This window comes from Erinaceus europaeus, chromosome 13 (genome assembly GCF_950295315.1).
Source record: "Erinaceus europaeus chromosome 13, mEriEur2.1, whole genome shotgun sequence".
Lineage (NCBI taxonomy): Eukaryota > Metazoa > Chordata > Mammalia > Eulipotyphla > Erinaceidae > Erinaceus > Erinaceus europaeus.
The window spans coordinates 13876290-13899633 of NC_080174.1; the positions used below are offsets into that span (position 1 = coordinate 13876290).

Sequence of the window (23344 nt, forward strand, 5' to 3'; positions counted from 1 at the left end):
GCCTAGAGAAGTCAGGGTGTAATCATGGTCCATCTGCAACTTGGAAGGTGGCAACATAAAGTGAGACAAAATGGTTAGTGAACAGGAACCAAAAAGTAGGAACAGGGCAGGTGAGATTGGGGCTTTTAGGGCGGAAGACAGCTCAGAAATCCATTTTAGGCATGTTTCTAGCAGCCCATGACCATGGTAGTTTTTGCTTGAGTTTGACAGCTAGGATGAAGTTGGATAAAACCATTGTCTGGGGCCTGTGTGGTGACGCACCTGGTTGAGCACATATGTTACAATGCACAAGGACCCAGGTTAAAGCCCCCAGCCCCCTGCCTGCAAGTGGTAAAGCTTCCCTTCTCTACCACCCTCATCCCTCTTGATTTCTGGCTGTTTCTATCCAATAAATAAATAAAGATTAAAAAAAACAAAACATTGAGAAAATGGTGTCAGAGTAGAGAAAAGAGCTATGAAGTTGGATTAGGGCAGAGAGTAGCTCCCGTTCTTGACAAAATTCTTTGGGTAGAATTAACTGTTTACCTCCACCCACCTGATCCAAGGCTCATATATATATTTATATTTAGCACTAGAGCCAGTGTAACCTCTAGGCCCCTATTGGTCTGAGCTCAAAGCTCATGGTCACAACTGGGAGCAGTGCAGGCTGCATTCATTTCAGGACCAGTCTTCCTCCACTGGCAGGGTGACGTGCTACACCCTCCCTTGAGAGACTGGGGCAGTCCCTACCACAGCTGCTGTATAGGGTGAGGGCCTACAAGAGGGCTTGTGATGATGTTCCAGATAGAAGTGACCAGTGGTGGTACAGAGAGGGATCCATTACAGGTCTAGGTCCATCATATTCGTGTGCTTACCAACTCTGCCTGCATTCTCATATAGCCAGCCACCCTGATAGTCCTTGTCTGGACCGTGTAGTTCTGGACCAGAGAGTCTGCGCAGAACAGTTTGTAAGAGGTACCACTGGGGGTGGGCGTAGACAGCATAATGGTTATGCAAAGAGACTCTCATAGCGGAAGTTCCAAAGTCTCAGGTTCAATCCCCCACACAACCACATGTGCCCAGCTGATGCTCTGGTGCCCTCTCTCCCTCTCTCATTCATGAATAAATCTTTAAAAAAATAATAACCTATCACAGCGGTCCAAGAGTTTCACCTTGTGTTATACTTTTCTTGCCTTGTTTCTTAAGTGCCACCTATGAATGAGATCATCCGTTAGGTATTTGGGTGTTTGTCCTCTGGATTGTCTCACTTAACAGGATTGCTTCAAGTATCAACCAAGATATGGAGAAGCAGAACAATAGTTCTGTAAACCATTATTCTCCCAATGAAATGATTTTGGGGGAAAGTAATGAATGAAAGCATAAAAATATATATTTTTTTTAAAAAAACTATTTATTTATTTACTTATTCCCTTTTGTTGCCCTTGTTGTTTTATTGTTGTAGTTATTATTGTTGTTGTCGTTGTTGGATAGGACAGAGGGAAATGTAGAGAGGATGGGAAGACAGAGAGGGCGAGAGAAAGACAGACACTTGCAGACCTGATTTACTGCTTGTGAAGCGACTCCTTTGCAGGTGGGGAGCCGGGGGCTCGCACTGGGATCCTTACACCGGACCTTGCTCTTTGCGCCACCTGCGCTTAACCCGCTGCGCTACTGCCCGACTCCCTCTTTTACTTATTTCTTACATATAGGACAGAGAGACATTGAATCAGAGGACATAACTTTCTTTTTGTCCATGATTTCTGTGTCAGAGGAGACCTTCAGTGTTTGTTTTCTTCCAGTGTGATGTAGAAGACATCCGTGCATTGTGAGCAGTGGGACAAGCTGTCCCCAAAGGCCCATTCTCCATCTCGTTGTTAACCACAGCTCACAGACTTCAGAGTCCTGGCCTCCAGTTTGGGAAATACGCCCAAGCATGTTCTTGAAGCATAAAGCATAATATCTGGGAGTCGGGCGGTAGCGCAGAGGGTGAAGCGCAGGTGGCGCAAAGCACAAGGACCGGCCTAAGGATCCCGGTTTGAGCCCCTGGCTCCCCATCTCCAGGGGAGTCCCCCTTCACAGGTGGTGAAGCAGGTCTGCAGGTGTCTATCTCTCTCTCCTCCTCTGTGTCATCCCCTCCTCTCTCCATTTCTGTCCTATTCAACAACGATGACATCAATAACAACAACAATAACTCAACAATAAAACAACAAGGGCAACAAAAGGGAATAAATAAATATTTTTTTAAAAGCTTAATATTTTCTGGACTTGTTTAAAAACCTGGTTAAGACAGCAGCGATAGCCTTTCTTTTTTTCTTTTTTTGCCCCCAGGGTTATTGCTGGGACTCAGTGCCAATACTACAAACCCACTGCTCCTGGTGGCCATTTTTATATTATTATTATTATTAGATAGGACAGAGAGAAATTGAGAGGGGAGAGGGAGGTAGAGGAAGAGAGAGAAAGATAGGTACCTGCAGAGTTTCTTTGCTGTTTGTGAAATGTCCCCCCCACAGGTGGGAAGCTGGGGTTAGAACCCAGATCCTTGCACAGGTCCTTGCGCTTAGTACTATGTGCTTATCCCAGCCCCAGCAATATCCTTTCTTCCCTCTGTATTTTACTTATTTATGTATGTGTGTATTTATTCTAATGAAAAAGACACAGAAAGACACACATACATGTACACACACAGAGAAAGAGACACTGAGATCGGAGCACTGCTTAACTCTGGCTTATGGTGATGCTGGAGATTGAACCTGGGACGGCAGAGCCTTGGGCATAAAAGTCTTTTGCAAGGAGTTGAACGGTAGTTAAGCACATGTGGCGCACAGGGCAAGGACTGGAGTAAAGATCCCTGTTCGAGCCCCCAGCTCTCCACCTGGAGGGGAGTCGCTTTACAAGCAGTGAAGCAGGTCTGCAGGTGTCTGTCTTTCTCTCCTCTCTGTCTTCCCCTCCTCTCTCCTAGCTAACAATGACAACAACAGTAATAAATACAACAACTATAAAAAACAAGGGCAACAAAGGGGAAAATAAATATTAAAAAAAGAAAAAATTTAAATAAAGTCTTTTGCAGAACCATTATGGCAGTATTCTATATAGTTTCTTATATAAAGCATTTTTTTATTTGGTTGCTTAACTCTGGTTTATGGTGGTGCTAGGGGTTGAACCTGGGATCTTTTATGCTTCAGGTATGAATGTTGTTTTGCATAACCATTATACTGTCACCCCAGCCCTAAAATTATTTTTAATTTTTATATTTATGTAGAGATAGAAATAGAAAGGATAGGGGAAGATAGGAGGAGAGAAAGATACCTACAGCACTACTTGACCACTAGTGAAGCTTTCCCACTTGAGGTGGGGACTGGGGTTTTGAACTTGGATCCTTTTACATCATGATGTGTGCACTCAGCCACACACTCAGGACCTCATGCTTGTGACCCATGCTTAAGCATTTTTAAAAGTGCTTTTGTCATTATCACCACTATTTAAATTACTTGTGTAATTTAAATAGTTAGAAGATAGGTGCAGAGGAAAACTTGGAAACTTGTCGTGATCTAATAGTAATTCTCAGTGGAGCTGAAACTAAGGAGACTGCATATTCCTCAGTCAGTAGGATTCGCCCCAGTACATTCGCTCCTGCCAGTTAGTCACTTGATAGCTTTTCTTTCTTTTTCTTTTATAGGGTTAATTATTTTGATTGTAAACATTCCTGGGAACTTCTACAAATGAAGATCTTTTTCAGTTCTGCTCAAGGGAAAACTCTGGACCTACCTGTTAGCTCTTATTAAGATTAAGAGGTATTTTTTTTTTTTATACGTGTGGGTATTATATACATAGATGTTTTCATGAAGAGGAGTGAAAAGCCAGAGGGATATAGACAAATGAGGCCTAAGACCTTTCCTGCCAGTAATTACACTGGCAGCAGCAGGCAGATGTTGCAAGAAATTCGGGAATCCCTGCGGAATTTATCCAAGCCGTCAGATGCAGCCAAGGCCGAGTACAACATGAGTAAAATGTCAACTGAAGATCCTCGACAAGTCAGAAACCCACATAAATTTGGGACGCATCATAAAGCCTTGCTAGAAATCCGCAACTCTCTGCTACCGTTTGCAAACGAGACAAGTTCTTCCTCCCGGAGTTCTTCCGAAGTTAATCCACAAATGCTCCAAGACTTGCAAGCTGCTGGGTTTGATGAGGTAAGAGCTATTCTCTTACTGTTATTATTTTTAACCAGAGCACTGCTCAATTCTGGCTTATGTTGGTACTGGAGATTGAACCTGGAATGTTTGGTGCCTCAAGTGTTAATGTCTTTGCAGAACCATTATGCTGTCTCCCCATCCCAGGTAAAAACTATTTTTTAGAGACTATAGAAATCAGTTTTCTTTTTTAAATTATTATTTAAAAATATTTTAAATACTCCCTTTTGTTGCCCTTGTTTTATTGTTGTATTTATTATTGTTGTTATTGGTGTTGTCATTGTTGGATAGGACAGAGAGAGATGGAGAGAGGAGGGGGAGACAGAGAGGGGGAGAGAAAGATCGACACCTGCAGACCTGCTTCACCGCCTGTGAAGCGACCCCCCTGCAGGTGGGGAGCTGGGGGCTCAAACCAAGATCCTTACGCCAGTCCTTGTGCTTTGCTCCATGTGCGCTTAACCTGCTATGCTACCGCCCGCCCCGACTCATGCTTGTGAATTCAGCACCTTACCCACTGTGCCACCTCCCAGACCACGTTTTGTGTTCTTTTAAATATGTCCTCTTATTTAAGGAGATAACTAGAACTCCTTAACTCCTTTACTGTAATACACAGAGACAGAGACAAGACAGCAGTTCCCAGCATTTTGACTGATACATTTTGAACAATCCAGCAGTGTATGTTTATATAAGAATGAGATTAGGAATGAGAAGTAACCAGAATCATGTTGCTGTGGTCGTACCTGGAAGAAGTTAATCCTGGAAGAAAACAGTTATGCCTTTCATAAAGGTGAAGCCTTTAAAGAAACATTGGGAGGACTTGAGGGTTTGGTTTGTTTGCTTTAGTAATTTGAGATTCTATGGCCTTTTGTTGTAGTTGTAAATTAATACTAACTAGAGGTGGGGCCCCTTCTCCAGAATTGTGAATTTCTCTAGTGGAACTCACAGATTTTTTTTTCCCCTCCAATTAATTAACTGTAAGACTTAAAATTTTGTTTCCTCTCTTTTTTTTAATTTCACATTAGGATATGGTTATACAAGCCCTTCAGAAAACTAATAACAGAAGTATAGAAGCTGCCATTGAATTCATTAGTAAAATGAGTTACCAAGATTTGCGACGGGAACAGATGGCTGCAGCAGCTGCCAGGCCTGTTAATGCCAGCCTGAAGCCAGGTGATTAATCAAACTTTTTCTTTTCTAATCCCTTCTGTTATAGTATATTAAAAATAATTTTGGGGGGAGTCAGGTGGTAGCGCAGGTGGCGCAAAGAGCAAGGACTGGCGTAAGGAACCCAGTTCAAGCCCCGGCTCCCCACCTGCAAGGGAGTCACTTAACAAACGGTGAAGCAGGTCTGCAGGTGTCTATCTTTCTCTCCCCCTCTCTGTCTTCCCCATCTCTCTCCATTTCTCTCTGTCCTATCCAACAATGACGACAACAATAACTGCAATAATAAAAAAAAAGGGCAACAAAAGGGAATAAGTAAATATTTAAAAAATAAATATTAAAAAATAATTTTTTGGTAATTAATTCTTCAGTCCTGTAATTTTTTAAAAACGGTTCAGTGGGACCCTGTGGCAGTGCACCCAGATAAGATCACGCATAACCACGCCTGAGGACCCGGGTTAAAAACCCTGGTCCCCACCTGCAGGTGGGTGAGAAGCTTTACAAACAGTGGAGCAGGTGCCTATCTTTCTCTTTCCCTCTCTGTCTCCCTCTCTCTTCTCAATTTCTCTCTTTCCTATTAACTAAAGAAAAAAGAAAAAGGGGGTTGGGCAGAGGCGAACCAGGTTAAGTGCACATAGTACGAAGTGCAAGGACTCATGCAAGGATCCCAGTTTGAGTCCCCGGCTCCGCTCCCCAGGGGGGTTGCTTCCCAAGTGGTGAAGCAGGACGGCAGATGTCTATCTTTCTCCCTCTCTATCTTCCTCTCCCCTCTCAATTTCTCCCTGTCCTATCCAATAAAATGTAAAAAAAAAAAAAAAAAAAAGGCTGCCAGGAACAGTGAATTCATTGTGCTGGCACAGGGCTTCAGTGGAAAACCCTGGAGGCAATAAATAAATACATAAATATTAAAAAAGAAAAAATTCTTCTAAAAAAAGTGAAAGCATTCCAGTAAGTCAAAGTTTCTGGGATAATAGTGTTATGACATCATTCCAAAATGAATTTGAGGATGGGCTTTTATAGTTGCATTGGTAATTTCTGATAAGCAGCAATCTTATTGAGAACTACTTGATTAGGCTATACTGCAACTTATATTATCTTTTCATTGTTTTTTGTTTATTTACCAGAGCACTGCTAAGCTCTGGTTTATGGTGGTGCAGGGGATTGAACGTGGGATTTTGAAGCCTCAGGTGTGAGAATCTGTTTGCATAGCTGTTATGCTGCCTACCTCCCCTACCCTTGATTATTTTTATTTTCACTTATTTATTCCTTTTTGTTGCCCTTGTTGTTTTATTATTGTGGTTATTGATGTCATAGTTGTTGGATAAGACAGAGAGAAATGGAGAGAGGAGGGGAAGACAGAGAGGTCTCGAGAGAGAAAGATAGACTACTGCAGACCTGCTTCACCGCCTGTGAAGCGACTCCCCTGCAGGTGGGGAGCCGGGGGCTCAAACTGGGATCCTTCCGCCAGTCCTTGTACTCTAATATATATAAAGATTCATTTATTAATCAGAAGCCTAGAGAATCAGAGCAGGGGTTGAATCAGATATTCATTTATTAATCAGAAGCCTAGAGAATCAGATAGGGGTTGAATTCAGTACCCTTGCTTACAAGTTCTGTGACCTACTGATGTCAAGTTGGCATTTGAATTCTTAATCTTGTGCTTATTGTTTTATTGTTGCAGAATAAAAAGTCTTTTTATTAGTCATCCTTTGCTTAACAATTTTTTTTTTGACCAACCACTGTTTCAAATTCTTTTCTCAGTTTTGGGTATAGTGTTCTCTTCTTTTGTAGAACTGACATTCCGGTAAGAGAAATGAGATAACCACACAAATACATGTGGAATGGCAACCGTTGAAGTTTGGGTGAAGAGGAAAGTGTTCTGTGGTACTGTGGATCCATCTCGTAACACACATACACACACACATATATAATTATTTTTGGTACCTAATCCAGGAAATCTGAGAAAACCACCGTGTGGATCTGGCCATAGGACTGGTGCATGAAGAAAGAGAGGAGGTAGTGGGAGGGGGGTTAGTGAAGAGCACCATCTGCGCTACCTGTTTGTCAGGTTTTGACGCCATAGTCAAAGAAATGAAAGTGGCAGGGATGCTGAAAATAAAAGCATGAGAAGTAACTGCAGAAATTCAAAGGACCTAGGTATGCAGGAATTTTATTGGTTTTATCCTAAGAACATTATAGAAACATTTTTTTTTTTCCCTCCAGGGTTATTGCTGGGCTCGGTGCCTGCACCATGAATCCACCGCTCCTGGAGGCCATTTTTCCCCCTTTTCGTTGCCCTAGTTGTTGCAGCCTCGTTGCGGTTATTATTGCCATTGTTGACGTTGCTTTGTTGTTGGATAGGACAGAGAGAAATGGAGAGAGGAGGGGAAGACAGAGAGAGAGGGGGAGAGAAAGATAGACACCTGCAGACCTGCTTCACCGCCTGTGAAGAGACTCCCCTGCAGGTGGGGAGCCGGGGGCTCGAACCGGGATCCTTACGCCGGTCCCTGCGCTTTGCGCCACATGCGCTTAACCCACTGCGCCACCGCCCGACCCCCTATAGAAACATTTTAAGCAGTCTAATGACACAACTGAATTTGTATATGAAAAAGATGACTGTAGGGGATGAGGACATATTAGAAGGACCAGACAAGTGGTCTGGAAGGTAGCACAATGGATAAAAGCATTGGATTCTCAACCATGAGGTCCCTAGTTCAATCCCTGGCAGCACGTGTACCAGAGTGATATCTGGTTCTTTCTCTCTCCTCCTATCTTTCTCATTAATAAAATCTTAAAAATAAATTTAAAAAAATACTAAAACCAATAAACACTTAAAAAAAAAAAAAGAAAGAAAGAAGGACCAGAAGATAGGTCCTCGGATCTTTTCTCCTAGGGTGTGTGCCTTGCCCAGCCAGCCTGGACTTGAGCCCTGGTACCATGTGAGAATGCCATAACACTGGGAGAAGCTCTGGTGATATATCTCTGGTATTTTTTTTTTTTTTTTGGTCTCTCTATCTGAGATAAAAAGAATGAGGAGTGGTGAAATTGCACAAGTGCAAGGCTCCAGCACTCATAAAGAAGACAGATCATATTAGAAGAAGGGCAGATAGTTGAGTAGACTTGACAAGAGATACAGTAGTCCATGAGAAACAAAGGTAATTTAGACCAGAGGGATGACAGTGGAGAGAAGTAAATGCATTGGGAGGGACAGAAGGAGGAAAATTGTCAAGACCTTGGTAACATTAGGTTGGGGGCGGTGGGAGGTCGTGATTCTAAGGTTGTTAGTATAAAAAAAAATAAAATAAAATGGTTGGTGACCAGGGAGGTGGAGCAGTAGATCAAGTATAGGACTCTCAAGCATGAGGTCCTGAGTTCAGTTCTCAGCATCTTATGTGTCCTCCTCTTTCTCATGAATGAATGTGAATAAATAACTACATTGTAGAAAGAGAAAGAAAAGAAGAAAAAAAATAAAGAAAGTAACCCAGATAGGTGCTGATAGATCTAAGTGAAGCTGTTGGGTAGGGAACAGTATACTTAGGAGTCTTCTATATAAACTAGGATCCCTACGGGAGATAACATAATGCCACGATGGTCCAGGAGCAAGCCCATTCCTTAATAGAATTATGCTCTTCCTCTACCCCCAAGCCACATCCCCCTTATTGCTTTTTTATTTATTTTTATTTTTAAAATTATATTATAATTATAATAATTATTATATTTATATTTATAATTATAATTATAAATATATATTTATATATGTTTATAATTAAATATATATTTATATATTATATTTATATTTATAATTATAATTATAATTATAATAATTATTGTATTTATTATTATAATTATAATAATTATTATAATTATAATAATATTATAATTTTATTTTTAAAATTATTTATTGATAGAGACAGCCAGAGAGGGAAGGGGGGATAGAGAGGAAGAAAGACAGACACCTGTAACACTGCCTCACCACTCATGAAGCCTTCCCCCTGCAGGTGGGAACTGGACACTAAACCTGGGTCCTTGTGCATTATAACATGTGCGCTCAACCAGGTGCGCCACCACCTGGCCCCTCTATTTATTTTTTAAAGATTTTATTTATTTTTGTTTTTTTCCAGAGCACTGCTCAGCTCTGGTTTGTAGTGGTGCAGGGGAATTGAACCTGGGACCTTGGAGCCTCAGGCATGAGAGTCTCTTTGCATAACCATTATGCTCTCTGCCCCATTATTTATTTATTCATGAAGAAGATAGGAGGAGAGAGAGAGAAAGAACCAGACATTTCTCTAGTACATGTGCTGCCAGGGATTGAACTCGCGACCTCATGCTTGAGAGTTAAATGCTTTATCCACTGTGCCACCTCCTGGACCATCTTATTACCACTTTAAAGATTTGTCTTCAAATGCAGTCATAATCTGAGGTATTGAAATGTGGACTTCCTCTCTGTTTTGAGGGAGTGTATTTCAGCTCACAGCACACAAGCTAATTTTCTGCTTAGTCATGGGAGCGTCACTCAGCTTGGAAAGGGGTAGGTGGATAAGTGCAAGTGAGGTAAAGGCCTTTAGAGACAGGGAAGCTCTCAACAGAGCACAGGAGTTGCATTGCATGCAACCTCAGGCTTGCTCTCAAGTATCACACTTGTCAGATGCTTTTCTGGTTTCTCTCCTGCCAAACATACAAAGTTTATAAATAAATAATAAATTATCATCAGGGGAGTCGGGCTGTAGCTCAGTGGGTTAAGTGCAGGTGGCACAAAGCACAAGGACTGGCATAAGGCCCTGGTTCGAGCCCTGGCTCCCCACCTGCAGGGGAGTCGCTTCACAGGCGGTGAAGCAGGTCTGCAGGTGTCTATCTTTCTCTCCCCCACTCTGTCTTCCCCTCCTGTCTCCATTTCTCTCTGTCCTATCCAACAACGACGACATCAATAGCTACAACAATAAAACAACAAGGGCAACAAAAGGGAATAAATATAAAATAAAATTTAAAAATTTAAAATAAATAAATAAATAAATTATGGTCAGGGATGTGGCACAGTGGATAAAGCATTGGACTCTCAGGCATGAGGTCTTTAAGTTCAATCCCCAGCAGCACATGTACCAGAGTGATGTCTGGTTCTTTCATTTTCCTCCTGGCTTTCTCATAAATAAATAAGTAAATACTTAATAAGTCAGTCTCCCTCTTTTGGGGTATGGCCTGAGGAATCAAATTCACTCATTCAAAGAGATCAGTGTATACGTACATTCATAGCAGCACAATTTGTAATAGGGAAAACTTGGAAGCAACCTAGATGTCCAACAACAGATGAGTGGCTGAGAAAGTTGTGGAATATATACACCTGGCCCCAAAGTTAAATTTTCAAGAGAGAAAGATGAGTAAGGTTTCTGAAAAGTCAGGGAAACTAAAAAAATTCAAAGCACAGGGCGAGAGATTATTACCTTTCCTGTGGCTCCAGTTTTGCTCTAACAAGACCAGACTCAGCCTAGGTTACATAAGGAAGATACAAGAATTCTTTCTGATGCTTTTCTGTTGTCTCTGAAGTGGAAAACTAGGTCATCTGGTAAGAATCATGGGTAAGAACGGAGCAGACAATTTGAAGAGTCTGGAGACTGGGGAGAGTAAAGAGGGAGGGTAAAGAAACAGGATTTTCGGGCAGGGCTGCGACTGTCTGAAGATACTCCTTATGAATTTGTGGTGGTATTAATTTGCTTTTTATATCACCTACCCTGAAGACATGGGAAAAGTGAATAGCTGCAGTCATCTCTGACTAAAGAGAAAGCTAACAGGAATGGGGGCTGGGCGGTGGCACACCTGCTTGAGCACATGTTACCATGCCAAAGGATCTGGGTTCAGTTTCTGGTCCCCACCTGTGGGGGAGGGGTTTTCCACAAGCCGTGCAGCAGTGCTGCAGATCTCTTCCTCTCCCTCTTCTTCTCCCTCTCCCCCTCCCTCTGCCCTTCCCCTCCCCATCTCCTCCCTTCCCCTCCTCCCTTCCCTCTGTTTCTCTCTGTCTCTATACAGAATAAATAAATACTAAACAAAAATAAAATTTAACTCCTTTTGTTTTGTAGACCTAGGGTCTCATGCATATGTGTTTTCCCTACTCAAGATGCATTTTCCTTTAGGTGTGGGGGTGGGGGTATCGGAGGAGAGACATCAGTAGCCCTGGGACTTGCCTCAGAGCCACTGCACTTCCCATGCAGTGCTGGGACTTCCTGAACCTGGGCAGTGCGCATAGTAAAGCAGATGCTATACTGATGAACTTTGTCATCAGCCCTGATTCATCTCTTTTTTTGCCTCCAGGATTATCGATGGGGCTCGGTGCCTGCACCAAGTAGTGTAGTTATGAACATAGAGGTACATGTATCCTTTTGAATAAATGTTTTCATATCCTTTGACTACATATACTTAACAGTGCTACTGCCAGGTCACATGGCATTCACTTTTTAAAAAAACTTTAGTAATTTATTTTGTAGGACAAAAACTGAAAGGGAAGGAGGAGGGTAGAGAGGGAGAGAGAGAGAGACACCTGCAGTACTGTTTCACCCTTTGTGAAGCTTACCCCCGCCCAGCAGGTAGGGACTGGAGACTTGAACCTGGGTCCTTGTGCATGGTAACATGTACACGTAGCCAGGTGTGCTGTCACATAGCCCCAACGTTGCCATATTTATTGATTTTACCAGTACATTACTAAGCTTTGATTATATATGTTGGTGCTGGGGATTGAACCTGGGACCTTTGGTATCTCAAGCATGAAAGGCTTTTTGCATAACCATTATGCTATCTCTCCAACCCTACATTTTTATTTTTTATTTATTTAAAAATTAAAAAAAATATTTATTTATGTTCCCTTTTGTTGCCCTTGTTATTTTTTATTGTTGTTGTCATTATTGCTGTTGTTATTGATGTCATCGTTGTTGGATAGGACACAGAAATAGAGGAGGGGAAGACAGGGGGAGAGAAAGATAAACACCTGCAGCCCTGCTTCACCGCCTGTGAAGCGACCCCCCCACTCCTGCAGGTGGGGAGCCGGGGGCTCGAACCAGGATCCTTATGCCCGTCCTTGTGCTTTGTGCTACATGTGCTTAACTCACTGCGCTACCGCCCGGCCCCCACATTTTTATTTTTTAAGGACTTTCTGTACTGTTTTCCATAAGGACTGCACCAGTTGGCAGGCCCACCAGCAGGGCAGCAGAGTTCCTTTTATTTCCACATCTTGGCCAGTGTGTGTTATCTTTTTCTTTTCTTTTTTTTTTTAATCTTTTTCTTCTTAAATGTAGACCATTTTCACCAGTGTGAGGTGGTACCTTATTATGCCTTTAATTTTTGTGTAACAGTAATGTGGAGCATTTTTTTTTATTTTTGAGTGTGTCTGTAAGTCACCTAAATGTCTTCTGTTCAGACCTCTTGCCACCTTTTTTAGTGGGTTACTTAAGTTTGTTGTCAAGCTGTATGATTTCTTTATATATTGTCAGTATCAGTGACTTCTCAGATGATGTGATATGCAAATTTCCCCTCAATTGCTATATTGCCTTTTTTTTTTTTTTTTTTGCTGTAGTCCTGCCCATTCTTGTTTTAGTTTTCCTTGCTGTTGAACCTACAAACACGCCTCTGATTAAAGTTATGTTCTTGAAGTATTTCATGTGTATTTTATAGCTTTGGATCTAACACCTAAGTCTTTAGCATTTTGAGTGTGTGGGCTAGTTAATTCTTTTTTTTCTTTTGCCTCCAGGGTTATCTCTGGGGCTCGGAGCCTACACTATGAATCCACTGCTCCTAGAGGTCTTTTTCCCATTTTGTTGCCCTTGTTGTTATTATTATTATTGCCGTTACTGTTGTTGTTATTGGATAGGATAGAGAGAAATCAAGAGGGGAGGTGAGACTAAGAGGGGGAGAGAAATACAGACACCTGCAGACCTGCTTCACCACCCATGAAGCCATTCCCCCCTGTAGGTGTGGAGCCAGGGCTCAAACTGGCACTTGAACTGGGATCTTTACTCCAGTCTTCGCGCTTGGCGCCATGTGCGCTTAATGTGCTGCACTACCGCCCGTCCCCCCCTTTTAAAAAAATATTTATTCCCTTTTGTTGCCCTTGTTTTATTGTTATAGTTATTATTCTTATTGTTATTGGATAGGACAGAAATAGAGAGAGGAGGGGAAGACAGGGGGAGAGAAAGACAGACACCTACAGACCTGCTTCACTGCTTGTGAAGCGACACCCCTGCAGGTGGGGAGCCCAGGTGGGGAGCCGGGGGCTTGCACTGGGATCCTTATGCTGGTCCTTGTGCTTTGCGCCACCTGCGCTTAACCCACCGCACTACCGCCCAAATCCCCTCCCCCCATTATTTTTAAATATGTGATTCTCTAGTTTTCTCTACACCTCTTTTTGAAAAAACTTATTTTCTCTGATTTCTGGTTTTGGCTCATTTGTTATATATGTCTGTGGATTTATTTCTGGCCCCTTTATTTCTATTCTGCTAGTCTTGAGTGCCTATTTTTATTCTAATACCTATTTTATTTTTTGAAACTTTTAAAACGATATTTATTTATTATTAGCTAAAGAGGTAAATTGAGGAGGGGAGATGGAGATAGAGAGGGAAAGAGACCGAGACACATCTGCAGACTTGCTTCACTTGTGAAGCTTTTACCCTGCAGGTAGGTAGGTACCAGGGGCTTGAAGCTGGGTCCTTGTCACTTAACCAGCCTACTGCCTGATCCCCTTATTTTTTTAATTTAAAAAATATTTAGTAATGAGAGATGAGGAGGGAGGGAGGAAGGGAAGGAGAGAGAATGAGAATGAACACCAGACATCATTCTGGTAGAATGGCTACCAGGGGTTCAACCTGGGACCTCATGCTGAGAGTCCAGTGCTGCATCCATTTCACTATCTCCTGAGCTGAAATGCCTGTTGTTGTGGAGTGCTGCTTGTTGTTTGTTTGTTTGTTTGTTTTTTCTTGAATTGCTTTGGCTGTTTGTAGTCTTTTGTAATTTCATATAATTTTTTAGAATCATTCTATTTTCTTGAAGGCTGTTGTTTTTTGATTCTACAAATTGCTTTTGGTAAAACAGCTGGTTTTTTTTTTGGATTTTTTTTTTCTTTTTTCTTTATTTCCTTTTGTTGACCTTGTTGTCTTATTGTTGTTATTGATGTCATTGTTGGATAGGACAGAGAGAAATGGAGAGAGGAAGGGAAGACAGAGGGGAGAGAGAAAGACAGACACCTGCAGACCTGCTTCACCACTTGTCAAGTGACTCCCCTGCAGGTGGGGAGCCGGGGGCTTGAACCAGGATCCTTATGCCGGTCCTTGCGCTTAGCGCCACGTGTACTTAACCCGCTGCGCTACCGCCCGACTCCCAAAACAGCTGTTTTAACAAGAAAAAATACCCAAGATTTCAAAAGGTAAAAAAAAAAAAAAAAACAAGGATACTGGGGGTCAGGCAGTAGTGCAACAGGTTAAGTGCACATGGCACGAAGCACAAGGACCGGCATGAGGATCCAGGTTCGAGCCCTGGCTCCCCACCTGCAGTGGAGTCGCTTCACAAGAGGTGAAGCAGGTTTGCAGGTGTCTGTCTTTCTCTCCCCTCTCTGGCTTCCCCTCCTCTTTCCATTTCTCTCTGTCCTATCCAACAACGATGACATTAACTACAACAACAATAAAACAACAAGGGCAACAAAAGGGAAAATAAATTAAAAATGGGAAAAAAGGATACTTACTGAAATTAGATTTTTCTGATTTTTGAAAGTGAATTTGCCTTTTAGTAATAGCAGAATTAACATGTTTTCCCCTTCTGCTTTCTAACCACAGGGAGTGTGAACCGCAAACAAAGCTGGAAAGGTTCTAAGGAATCCTTAGCTCCTCAGAGGCACGGAGGGCCCCTAGGAGAAAGTGTGGCCTACCATCCGGATAGCCCCAACTCGCAGACAGACGTAGGAAGGCCTTTGTCAGGATCTGGTCTGACAGCGTTTGCTCAAGGCCACCCTAGCAATGGGCAGAGAGTGAACCCCCCACCGCCTCCCCAAGTCAGGAGTGTCACTCCCCCGCCACCGCCAAGGGGCCAGACTCCTCCCCCAAGAGGAACCACGCCACCTCCTCCCTCCTGGGAACCGACTTCGCAAACAAAGCGCTATTCTGGGAACATGGACTACGCAATCCCTCGGATCTCTCCTGTTCCACCTGGAGCCTGGCAGGAGGGCTATCCGCCACCCCCTCTTAACACATCCCCTGCTGGCCAAGGACAAAGAGGCATTAGTTCTGTTCCTGTTGGCAGACAGCCAATCATCATGCAGAGTTCTAACAAATACAACTTTCCTTCAGGGAGACCTGGAATTCAGAACGGTAGTGGGCAGACTGACTTTCTGATACACCAGAATGTTCCTTCTGGCACCGTGAGTCGGCAGCCACCCCCTCCGTACCCTCTGTCCACAACTAACGGGCAAAGTGCTTCTGCTTTACAGACGGGTGGATCTGCTGCCCCTTCGTCATACACCAACGGAAACATTCCTCAGTCTCTGATGGCGCCAAACAGGAACAGTCACAACTTGGAGCTGTATAACATCACTGTACCCGGACTGCAGACAGCCTGGCCTCAGTCGTCTTCTGCGCCAGCCCAGTCGTCCCCAAGCAGTGGGCACGATATGCCTACCTGGCAGCCCAACATACCAGTCAGGTCAAATTCTTTTAATAACCCACTGGGGAGCAGAACAAGTCACTCTGCTAATTCTCAGTCTTCAGCTACCACAGTCACTGCTATTACGCCGGCTCCTATCCAGCAGCCGGTGAAAAGTATACGTGTATTAAAGCCAGAGCTACAGACTGCTTTAGCCCCTACGCACCCTTCTTGGTTACCGCAGCCAATTCAAACTGTTCAACCTAGTCCTTTTTCTGAGGGCCCCCCTGCAAATATGACCGTTATGCCACCCGTGGCTGAAGCGCCCAACTACCAAGGTCCGCCTCCGCCCTACCCAAAACACCTGCTACATCAAAACCCCCCTTTCCCTCCGTATGAGTCAGTCCCTAAACCAGGCAAAGAGGATCAGCCAAGCTTGCCCAAGGAAGATGAGGGGGACAAAAGTTATGAAAATGCTGATGCTGGGGATAAAGAAAAGAAACAGATCACAACTTCACCCATCACCGTCCGGAAAAACAAGAAAGATGAAGAGCGAAGAGAGTCTAGAATTCAGAGTTATTCTCCTCAGGCATTTAAATTCTTTATGGAGCAGCATGTAGAAAACGTCCTGAAGTCTCATCAGCAGCGTCTACATCGAAAAAAACAATTAGAGAATGAAATGATGCGGGTAAAACCATTTATGTTGACCACCTGTTTCTCTTATAGCACTTAATTGTTTTCCTTTCCTCTTGACAGCTTAGTCTGTTTCTAATTATTTAGAGGTCTATAAACGTGAAAGCATTTTTATTATATCATTCTATTTTAGCATTTCAGGATTTACTTAGAAATTATTGTAATAGAGTAATAAATTTTTTAAAATGTGTCATTTGCAATGTATTGTTTAGGGGCACATAATGCCTTTATATAAAGCAAATATTTTATATATATATAAATATATATTTACAGTGTTTTAAAATAAGACAGAAATGTTGGGTCTCTTCTGATAGACTTATGAAACATTTATTTTTACTTTTAAGTATTTTTTTGGGGGGGTTGTGGGTTTATTTATTATATTGGACTTATTAGAAAGTGTCAGAGAGGGGCAGGGGTAGATAGCATAATGGTTATGCAAAGAGACTCAAAGTCCCAGGTTCAATCCTCCACACCACCATAAACCAGAGCTGAGCAGTGCTCTGTCTAAAACAACAAACCTGTCAGAGATATATTTCTCTCTTTAGTTATTACTCCTGGTTTTATTTTTATATTGTCTTGGAAAAATATGCTGAAATTATCTAATCAAATTACTAAAAGATAAGACTAAGTAAACGTGGTCTGGGAAGTGGCATAGCGGATAAAGCACAGGACTCTCAAGCATGAGGTCCTGAGTTCAGTCTCCAGCAGCACATGTACCAGAGTGATGTCTGATTCTTTCTCTATCCTCCTTTTTCATTAATAAATAAAATATTTTTTTAAAAAGAGACTACGTAAACCTTTAGTTTAGTTTAATCTTGAAATTTCATATATTTCTCTTCACTAGATATTCTGCTGATACTGTTATTATTATTACAGTTTTATCTTATGTTTACATTTCAGGGATTTATCTCCTAACCTTACATCTGTTATGTAAAAGTCAAGATCCTTACAATTGTAAAGATTTTATTTATTTTTATGAAAAGGAAGGACAGCAAGAAACCAAAGCATTGCTCACCTTTGGCATGTGGTCTGGCAGGCGTCTGAACCTGTGACTTGTTGGTTCTCAGACAGGAAAATGTGGTACACTCCCTCTGCACCAGCTTCCCAGGAAGAGGCTTAGATTTGTGGTAGAACTTCCTTATGTCAGGCAGGGGTAGATAGCATAATGGTTATGCAAAGAGACTCTCATGCCTGAGTCTCCAAAGTCCCAGGTTCAATCCCTTGCACCACCATAAGCCAGAGCTGAACTGTGCTTTGGTTAAATAAAAAAAAACAAAAAAACAAAAAAAAACCTCCCTATGTCTTGGGGCAGGGGTAGATAGCATAATGGTTATGCAAAGAGACTCTCATAGCTGAGGCTGAATAGTCCCAGGTTCAGTCACCCACACTATCATAAGCCAGAGCTGAGCAGTGCTCTGGTAAAAAACAAAACAAACAAACAAACAAAAAAACCTTCCTAAGTCTTTGAGAGAGCCTTTTTTTTTCTCTAATACGGAGTTGTTATTCATGCTGTAAAGAGAATTTTGTTAATGAGAAATACTGTGATAACATGTATGACTTATCCATATGTTAGCTCTTAAGATTTCTAACTAAAGTCTGTCTATATGTATTTTCTTAGTTTATTTTTCCTTTTTCCTCTTCACTTTCACTAATAGCTGATTTAAGCTTTTATGGTGTTGGAAGCTTTGCTGACTTCTGTAGCCTCCATTACTGTGTAGGCAAGTAAGATTTTAAGAGAAATGGTTCTCTACTAAGCCTGGCATGCCACCCTTCTTAAGAGATTTTTGCATGCAGTTGCGCATCCTAACAGAAGCATGAGGTCACTATATTTCAATTAGTCTTGCATTTTTAGAATTAGACTACTTTATAAACAAAATTCCTTTTCTACTTTAAACCTTAAATACTTTATTACTAGCCCCCCCCCCCCAAAAAAAATCTCTATCCAAATCTGGGTTTTCCATGTCTTCTTAGGAGTTTTTTTTTTTTTTTCTCTCTTTTTATCTGTGTCTTGGTATCTTCATAAGCCCCACTAGCTGTTCTTTGAAAGGTTCCAAAACATCTAAAAGATACTATGTAGTCAAACAAGTTGCCCTTTCTAAATAAGGTCATGGAAGACTTTTTTTTTCTTTTTCCAGCAGTGGTAGCTAATTCTACCCTTACTCTCATGCCCTGAGCAAGGTAAAAGACCATTAGTGAGAGTTGACATTCCTTTGTTTTTGGTACATCTGCTTTTTAGAATAAACAAGTCTGGGATGAAAGAAATTCTTTCATGAAGGATAAAATAGAAAGATGAATATTGAGGCCAGGCATTCCACAAGAGAAGCAGAAGGCAGTGCAGTCATGGAATTTGGGATGAATTTGCATGAAGAGAGTTCTACGAGGGTGCATGTGAACAGAGACTTGGCTACTGCACATTGGGAACTCTTCTGGGAGTGCATCAGAGAGGAATAGAAAGCTGACCTCTGGAGTCCTTGCTTTCCACTGCAGAATCTGCATCTAGACTCACCTTTTATATCCTGTTAACTATTCCGTAAGCTGCACTTCTGATAATTAATTTTCTCTGAAATACATTCTAGATCTCTAACATGCCTTATTAAAAATTATTTTGCATTTAACCTCTAAACATATGCCTGGATTTTTTTTTTTTTGAGCTACTTCTTTAATATTCAATACAGAAGAAAATTCCTCATTTAACATTCAGTTTATTTGTCTAGGTTGGATTATCTCAGGACGCCCAGGATCAAATGAGAAAGATGCTTTGCCAAAAAGAGTCTAATTACATCCGCCTTAAGAGGGCTAAAATGGACAAGTCTATGTTTGTGAAGATAAAGACACTAGGAATAGGAGCTTTTGGTGAAGTTTGTCTAGCAAGAAAAGTAGATACTAAAGCTTTGTATGCAACAAAAACTCTTCGAAAGAAAGATGTTTTGCTTCGAAACCAAGTTGCTCATGTGAAAGCTGAGAGAGATATCCTGGCAGAAGCTGATAACGAATGGGTAGTCCGTCTCTATTATTCATTCCAAGATAAGGACAACTTATACTTTGTCATGGACTATATTCCGGGGGGTGATATGATGAGCCTGTTAATTAGAATGGGGATCTTTTCGGAAAAGCTAGCACGGTTCTACATAGCAGAACTTACTTGTGCAGTGGAAAGTGTCCATAAAATGGGTTTTATTCATAGAGATATTAAGCCTGATAACATTTTGATTGATCGTGATGGTCACATTAAATTGACTGACTTTGGCCTCTGCACTGGCTTCAGATGGACACATGACTCTAAATACTATCAGAGTGGTGAGTAAAATGATAAAATGTTCATATGATTTATTATTAAAGCAATAAAGTATAAGATGATAGATATTATCGCTGGATGGGAGCCCAAGTCCTAGTTCAGGCCTAAACTGTTAGATAAATGCCAGTAAATCTCTTAAACATGTAGACTTGTATGATGAAAAAGTGTGTTAGATTCCATCATTTCTCAATATTATTAGTGTGTTTAAATTAACCTCTTTATATTTTGTTCATTTGGAATATATCAGGTGCGGCCAGAGAATGACACAGTGGATGGATGGGGTTGTTGTATTCTCAAGCATAAAGGCCAGAGCTTGATCCCCAGCATCCAGCAGGTGCTGGAGTGTTGCTCTAGTTCTCATTCTCTCTCTCTCTCTCTCTTTCTTACTCATAAGTCAATAGAGAATTTTTCCTCTTGCTCAGCATAATTTCTGAAATGGGTTAGTCTATCAATTAATACTATGTCTCCCAATTTTTTTTTTTTTCCAACTTCAGTATCACCTTATTGAAGGAGTGTTGGGTAACAGAGCTGTAGTTGACACAAGGGTACATTTTTGTACATTTCCCCGAGGTAGCTGTTGATACCTTTCACCCTTGACCAAACCATCATCCTACTCTACTATAAAGGCTTAGGTCCCATGGTCTGGGGGTTGGTGCAGTGGATAAAGCATTGGATCCTCAAGTATGAGGTCGTGAGTTCAATTCCCAGCAGCACATGTTACCAGAGTAATGTCTGGTTCTTTCTCTCTCTCTCTTTCTCATTAGTAAATAATAATTAAAAATATATATATATATATAATATTTACTTATTCTCTTTTGTTGCCCTTGTTGTTTTATTGTTGTAGTTATTGTTGCTGTTGTTGATGTTGTCGTTGCTGGATAGGACAGAGAGAAATGGAGAGAGATGGGGAAGACAGAGGGGGAGAGAAAGACAGACACCTGCAGACATGCTTCACTGCTTGTGAAGTGACTTCTCTGCAGGTGGGGAGCCGGGGGCTTGAACCAGGATCCTTCAGTCTAACGCTCTCCCAACTGAGCTATTTTGGCTGCTTGAACCAGGATCCTTATGCCGGTCCTTGCACTTTGCGCCACCTGCACTTAACCTGCTGCACTACTGCCCGACTCCTATATATAATTTTTTAAAAACTATCTTTATTTGGGGCCAGGTGGTGGTGCACCTAGTTTGAGTGCACATGTTACAATGTGCAAGGACCCGGGTTTGAGCCCCCAGCCCCCACCTGCAGGGGAAAAGTTCCATGAGTGGTGAAGCAGGGCTGCAGGTGTCTCTCTGTCTCTCTCCCTCTCTAGTTCCCCCTCTCCTCTCAGTTTCTCTGTCTCTAATAATATATCAATAAAATTAAAGAAATTATCTTTATTTATCTATCGGATAGAGACAGCCAGAAATTGAGGAGGAGGGAGGTGAGAGAGGCACCTGCGACGCTGCTTCACACTCGTGAAGGGATCAGCGCACAAGGGCTTGGGTTCAAGTAATGTGTGTGCTTGACCAGGTGCACCACTGCCTGGCCCCCCATATGATATTTATTTACACTGCTATTTCGGTTGCCACTCTATGATTGTTCCATAATTTTATTATTTTCCTCACAACTTATTTAAATTTAAACACTTTATGTATATGGTTCTATTTAACCCTCTTATAGTCTTTGTGAGACAAGATAAAGATACTAAGTCTTGGATAGGTAGAGTAATTGTCAAAAGTCAGACTGAAAATATGGCCTAGACTTTGAACCCAGCTCTGTCTGATTATAGGCCCCATCTGTTAGTCTACTACACCACACCGCCTCGCCAAGACCCTTTCAGGTACTGGTGGAAGTGTAAGGCATGCAGTCGTACATTTGTTGATTATAGACTAGCACTTGGCGTTTTGCCCAATTCTGACTGAATGCTCAGACAACCCTCAGCGAGTATTACAAAGTGAGTACAGCAGGTTGACACTGAATGGCTGGAGCTGAGACTCCTGAATCTACTCAGTGCCTAGTGTGATGTCATCTGATATGTCTCCAGATTCTTCCGACTTGCTTAGTGCTCTAAAAATGTGATTCTTCATGGCAAGGAGACAGCTTACTACTGTGCACACTACTGTGCATGAGGATGTGGGTTCAAACCCTTGGCCACCCCAGGGCAGCGCTGTGTATAGGAGATACTTCATAAGCAGTGGAGTGGGGCCGTGGTATCGCACCTCTGTTCTTTGTTTCTCCTTCTCTGTCTCACCCTCTATCTGGAAAGATTAACTAATTTATGAGAGAGGAAACTAGAACCAGAGTACAACTCTGGCACATGTAATGCCAGGGATCAAAATCAGGACCTGATGCTTGAGTGTTCAACACTGAGGCTAGAAAGTCTTTTGAGGGAGTCGGGCTGTAGCGCAGCGGGTTAAGCGCAGGTGGCACAAAGCGCAGGGACCCGTATAAGGATCCCAGTTCCAGCCCCCGGCTCCCCACCTGTAGGGGAGTCGCTTCACAGGCGGTGAAGCAGGTGTGCAGGTGTCTATCTTTCTCTCCCCCTCTCTGCCTTCCCCGTCTCTCTCCATTTCTCTCTGTCCTATCCAACAACATCAATAATAACTACAACAATAAAAACAACAAGGGTTAAAAAAGGGAATAAATATTAAAAAAATAGTCTTTATAAAAAAAAAAAAAGTCTTTTGATTGAAAAATTTCCACCACTACCGAGTAGAAATCATGTTATTTTTGGCTGTTTTTGCTTTTTGTTTAGATTCCCTAGGATCAGACCCAAGGTCTCATAACATGTGAGGAATGCACTGTCTCTCTAAACTACACCCCCAACTCTGGAAACTATTATAATCAGACATCCTAGATGATCATTACAATTAAGTGAATTTCATATATATTTTTCCAGGTGATTTCATCTAGTTGTGGCTTTCTGTTATCAGTGACTTCCAAATGACCTGTTTCCAGAAATGGCCTTTCCCTTTTCTGTGGATTTCTAATAGGCCTTTGAAATTTAACAATGCCAATACATGTCTGTTAATTTCTTCCCATATTCCTGCTCCCCCTTCAGGCTTTCCTGGTTTATTTATGTATTTATTTATTTATTCCCTTTTGTTGCCCTTGTTGTTTTATTGTTGCAATTATTGATGTCATCATTGTTGGGCAGGACAGAGAGAAATGGAGAGAGAAGGGGAAGACAGAGAGGGGCAGAGAAAGATAGACTCCTGCAGACTTGCTTCACTGCTTGTGAATTGACTCCCCTGCAGGTGGGAAGCCGGGGGCTTGAACCGGGATCCTTAACGCCGGTTCTTGTGTTGTCCTTAACCCACTGCGCTACTGCCCTACTCCCCAGGCTTTCCTGTTTTTAATTAGAAATGTTACCATCTGGTTATCTGTTATTATTTTTTATTTTTTAATATATATTTTAATTAGAAATGTTACCATGTAGTTACC

General features: G+C 41.9%; 1 protein-coding gene across 1 annotated transcript in view; it reads left to right on the forward strand.

Moving 5' to 3' along the window:
* LATS1 (large tumor suppressor kinase 1) overlaps positions 1–23344 on the forward strand; it is a 52162-nt gene that overhangs the window by 17559 nt on the left and 11259 nt on the right. Inside the window, exons 2-5 of the mRNA XM_016185337.2 lie at positions 3656–4169; positions 5192–5339; positions 15134–16623; positions 19343–19925. Coding sequence (XP_016040823.1) covers positions 3819–4169; positions 5192–5339; positions 15134–16623; positions 19343–19925 — 2572 coding nt within the window. The 5' untranslated portion in view covers positions 3656–3818. The remainder of the gene's footprint in view (positions 1–3655; positions 4170–5191; positions 5340–15133; positions 16624–19342; positions 19926–23344) is intronic.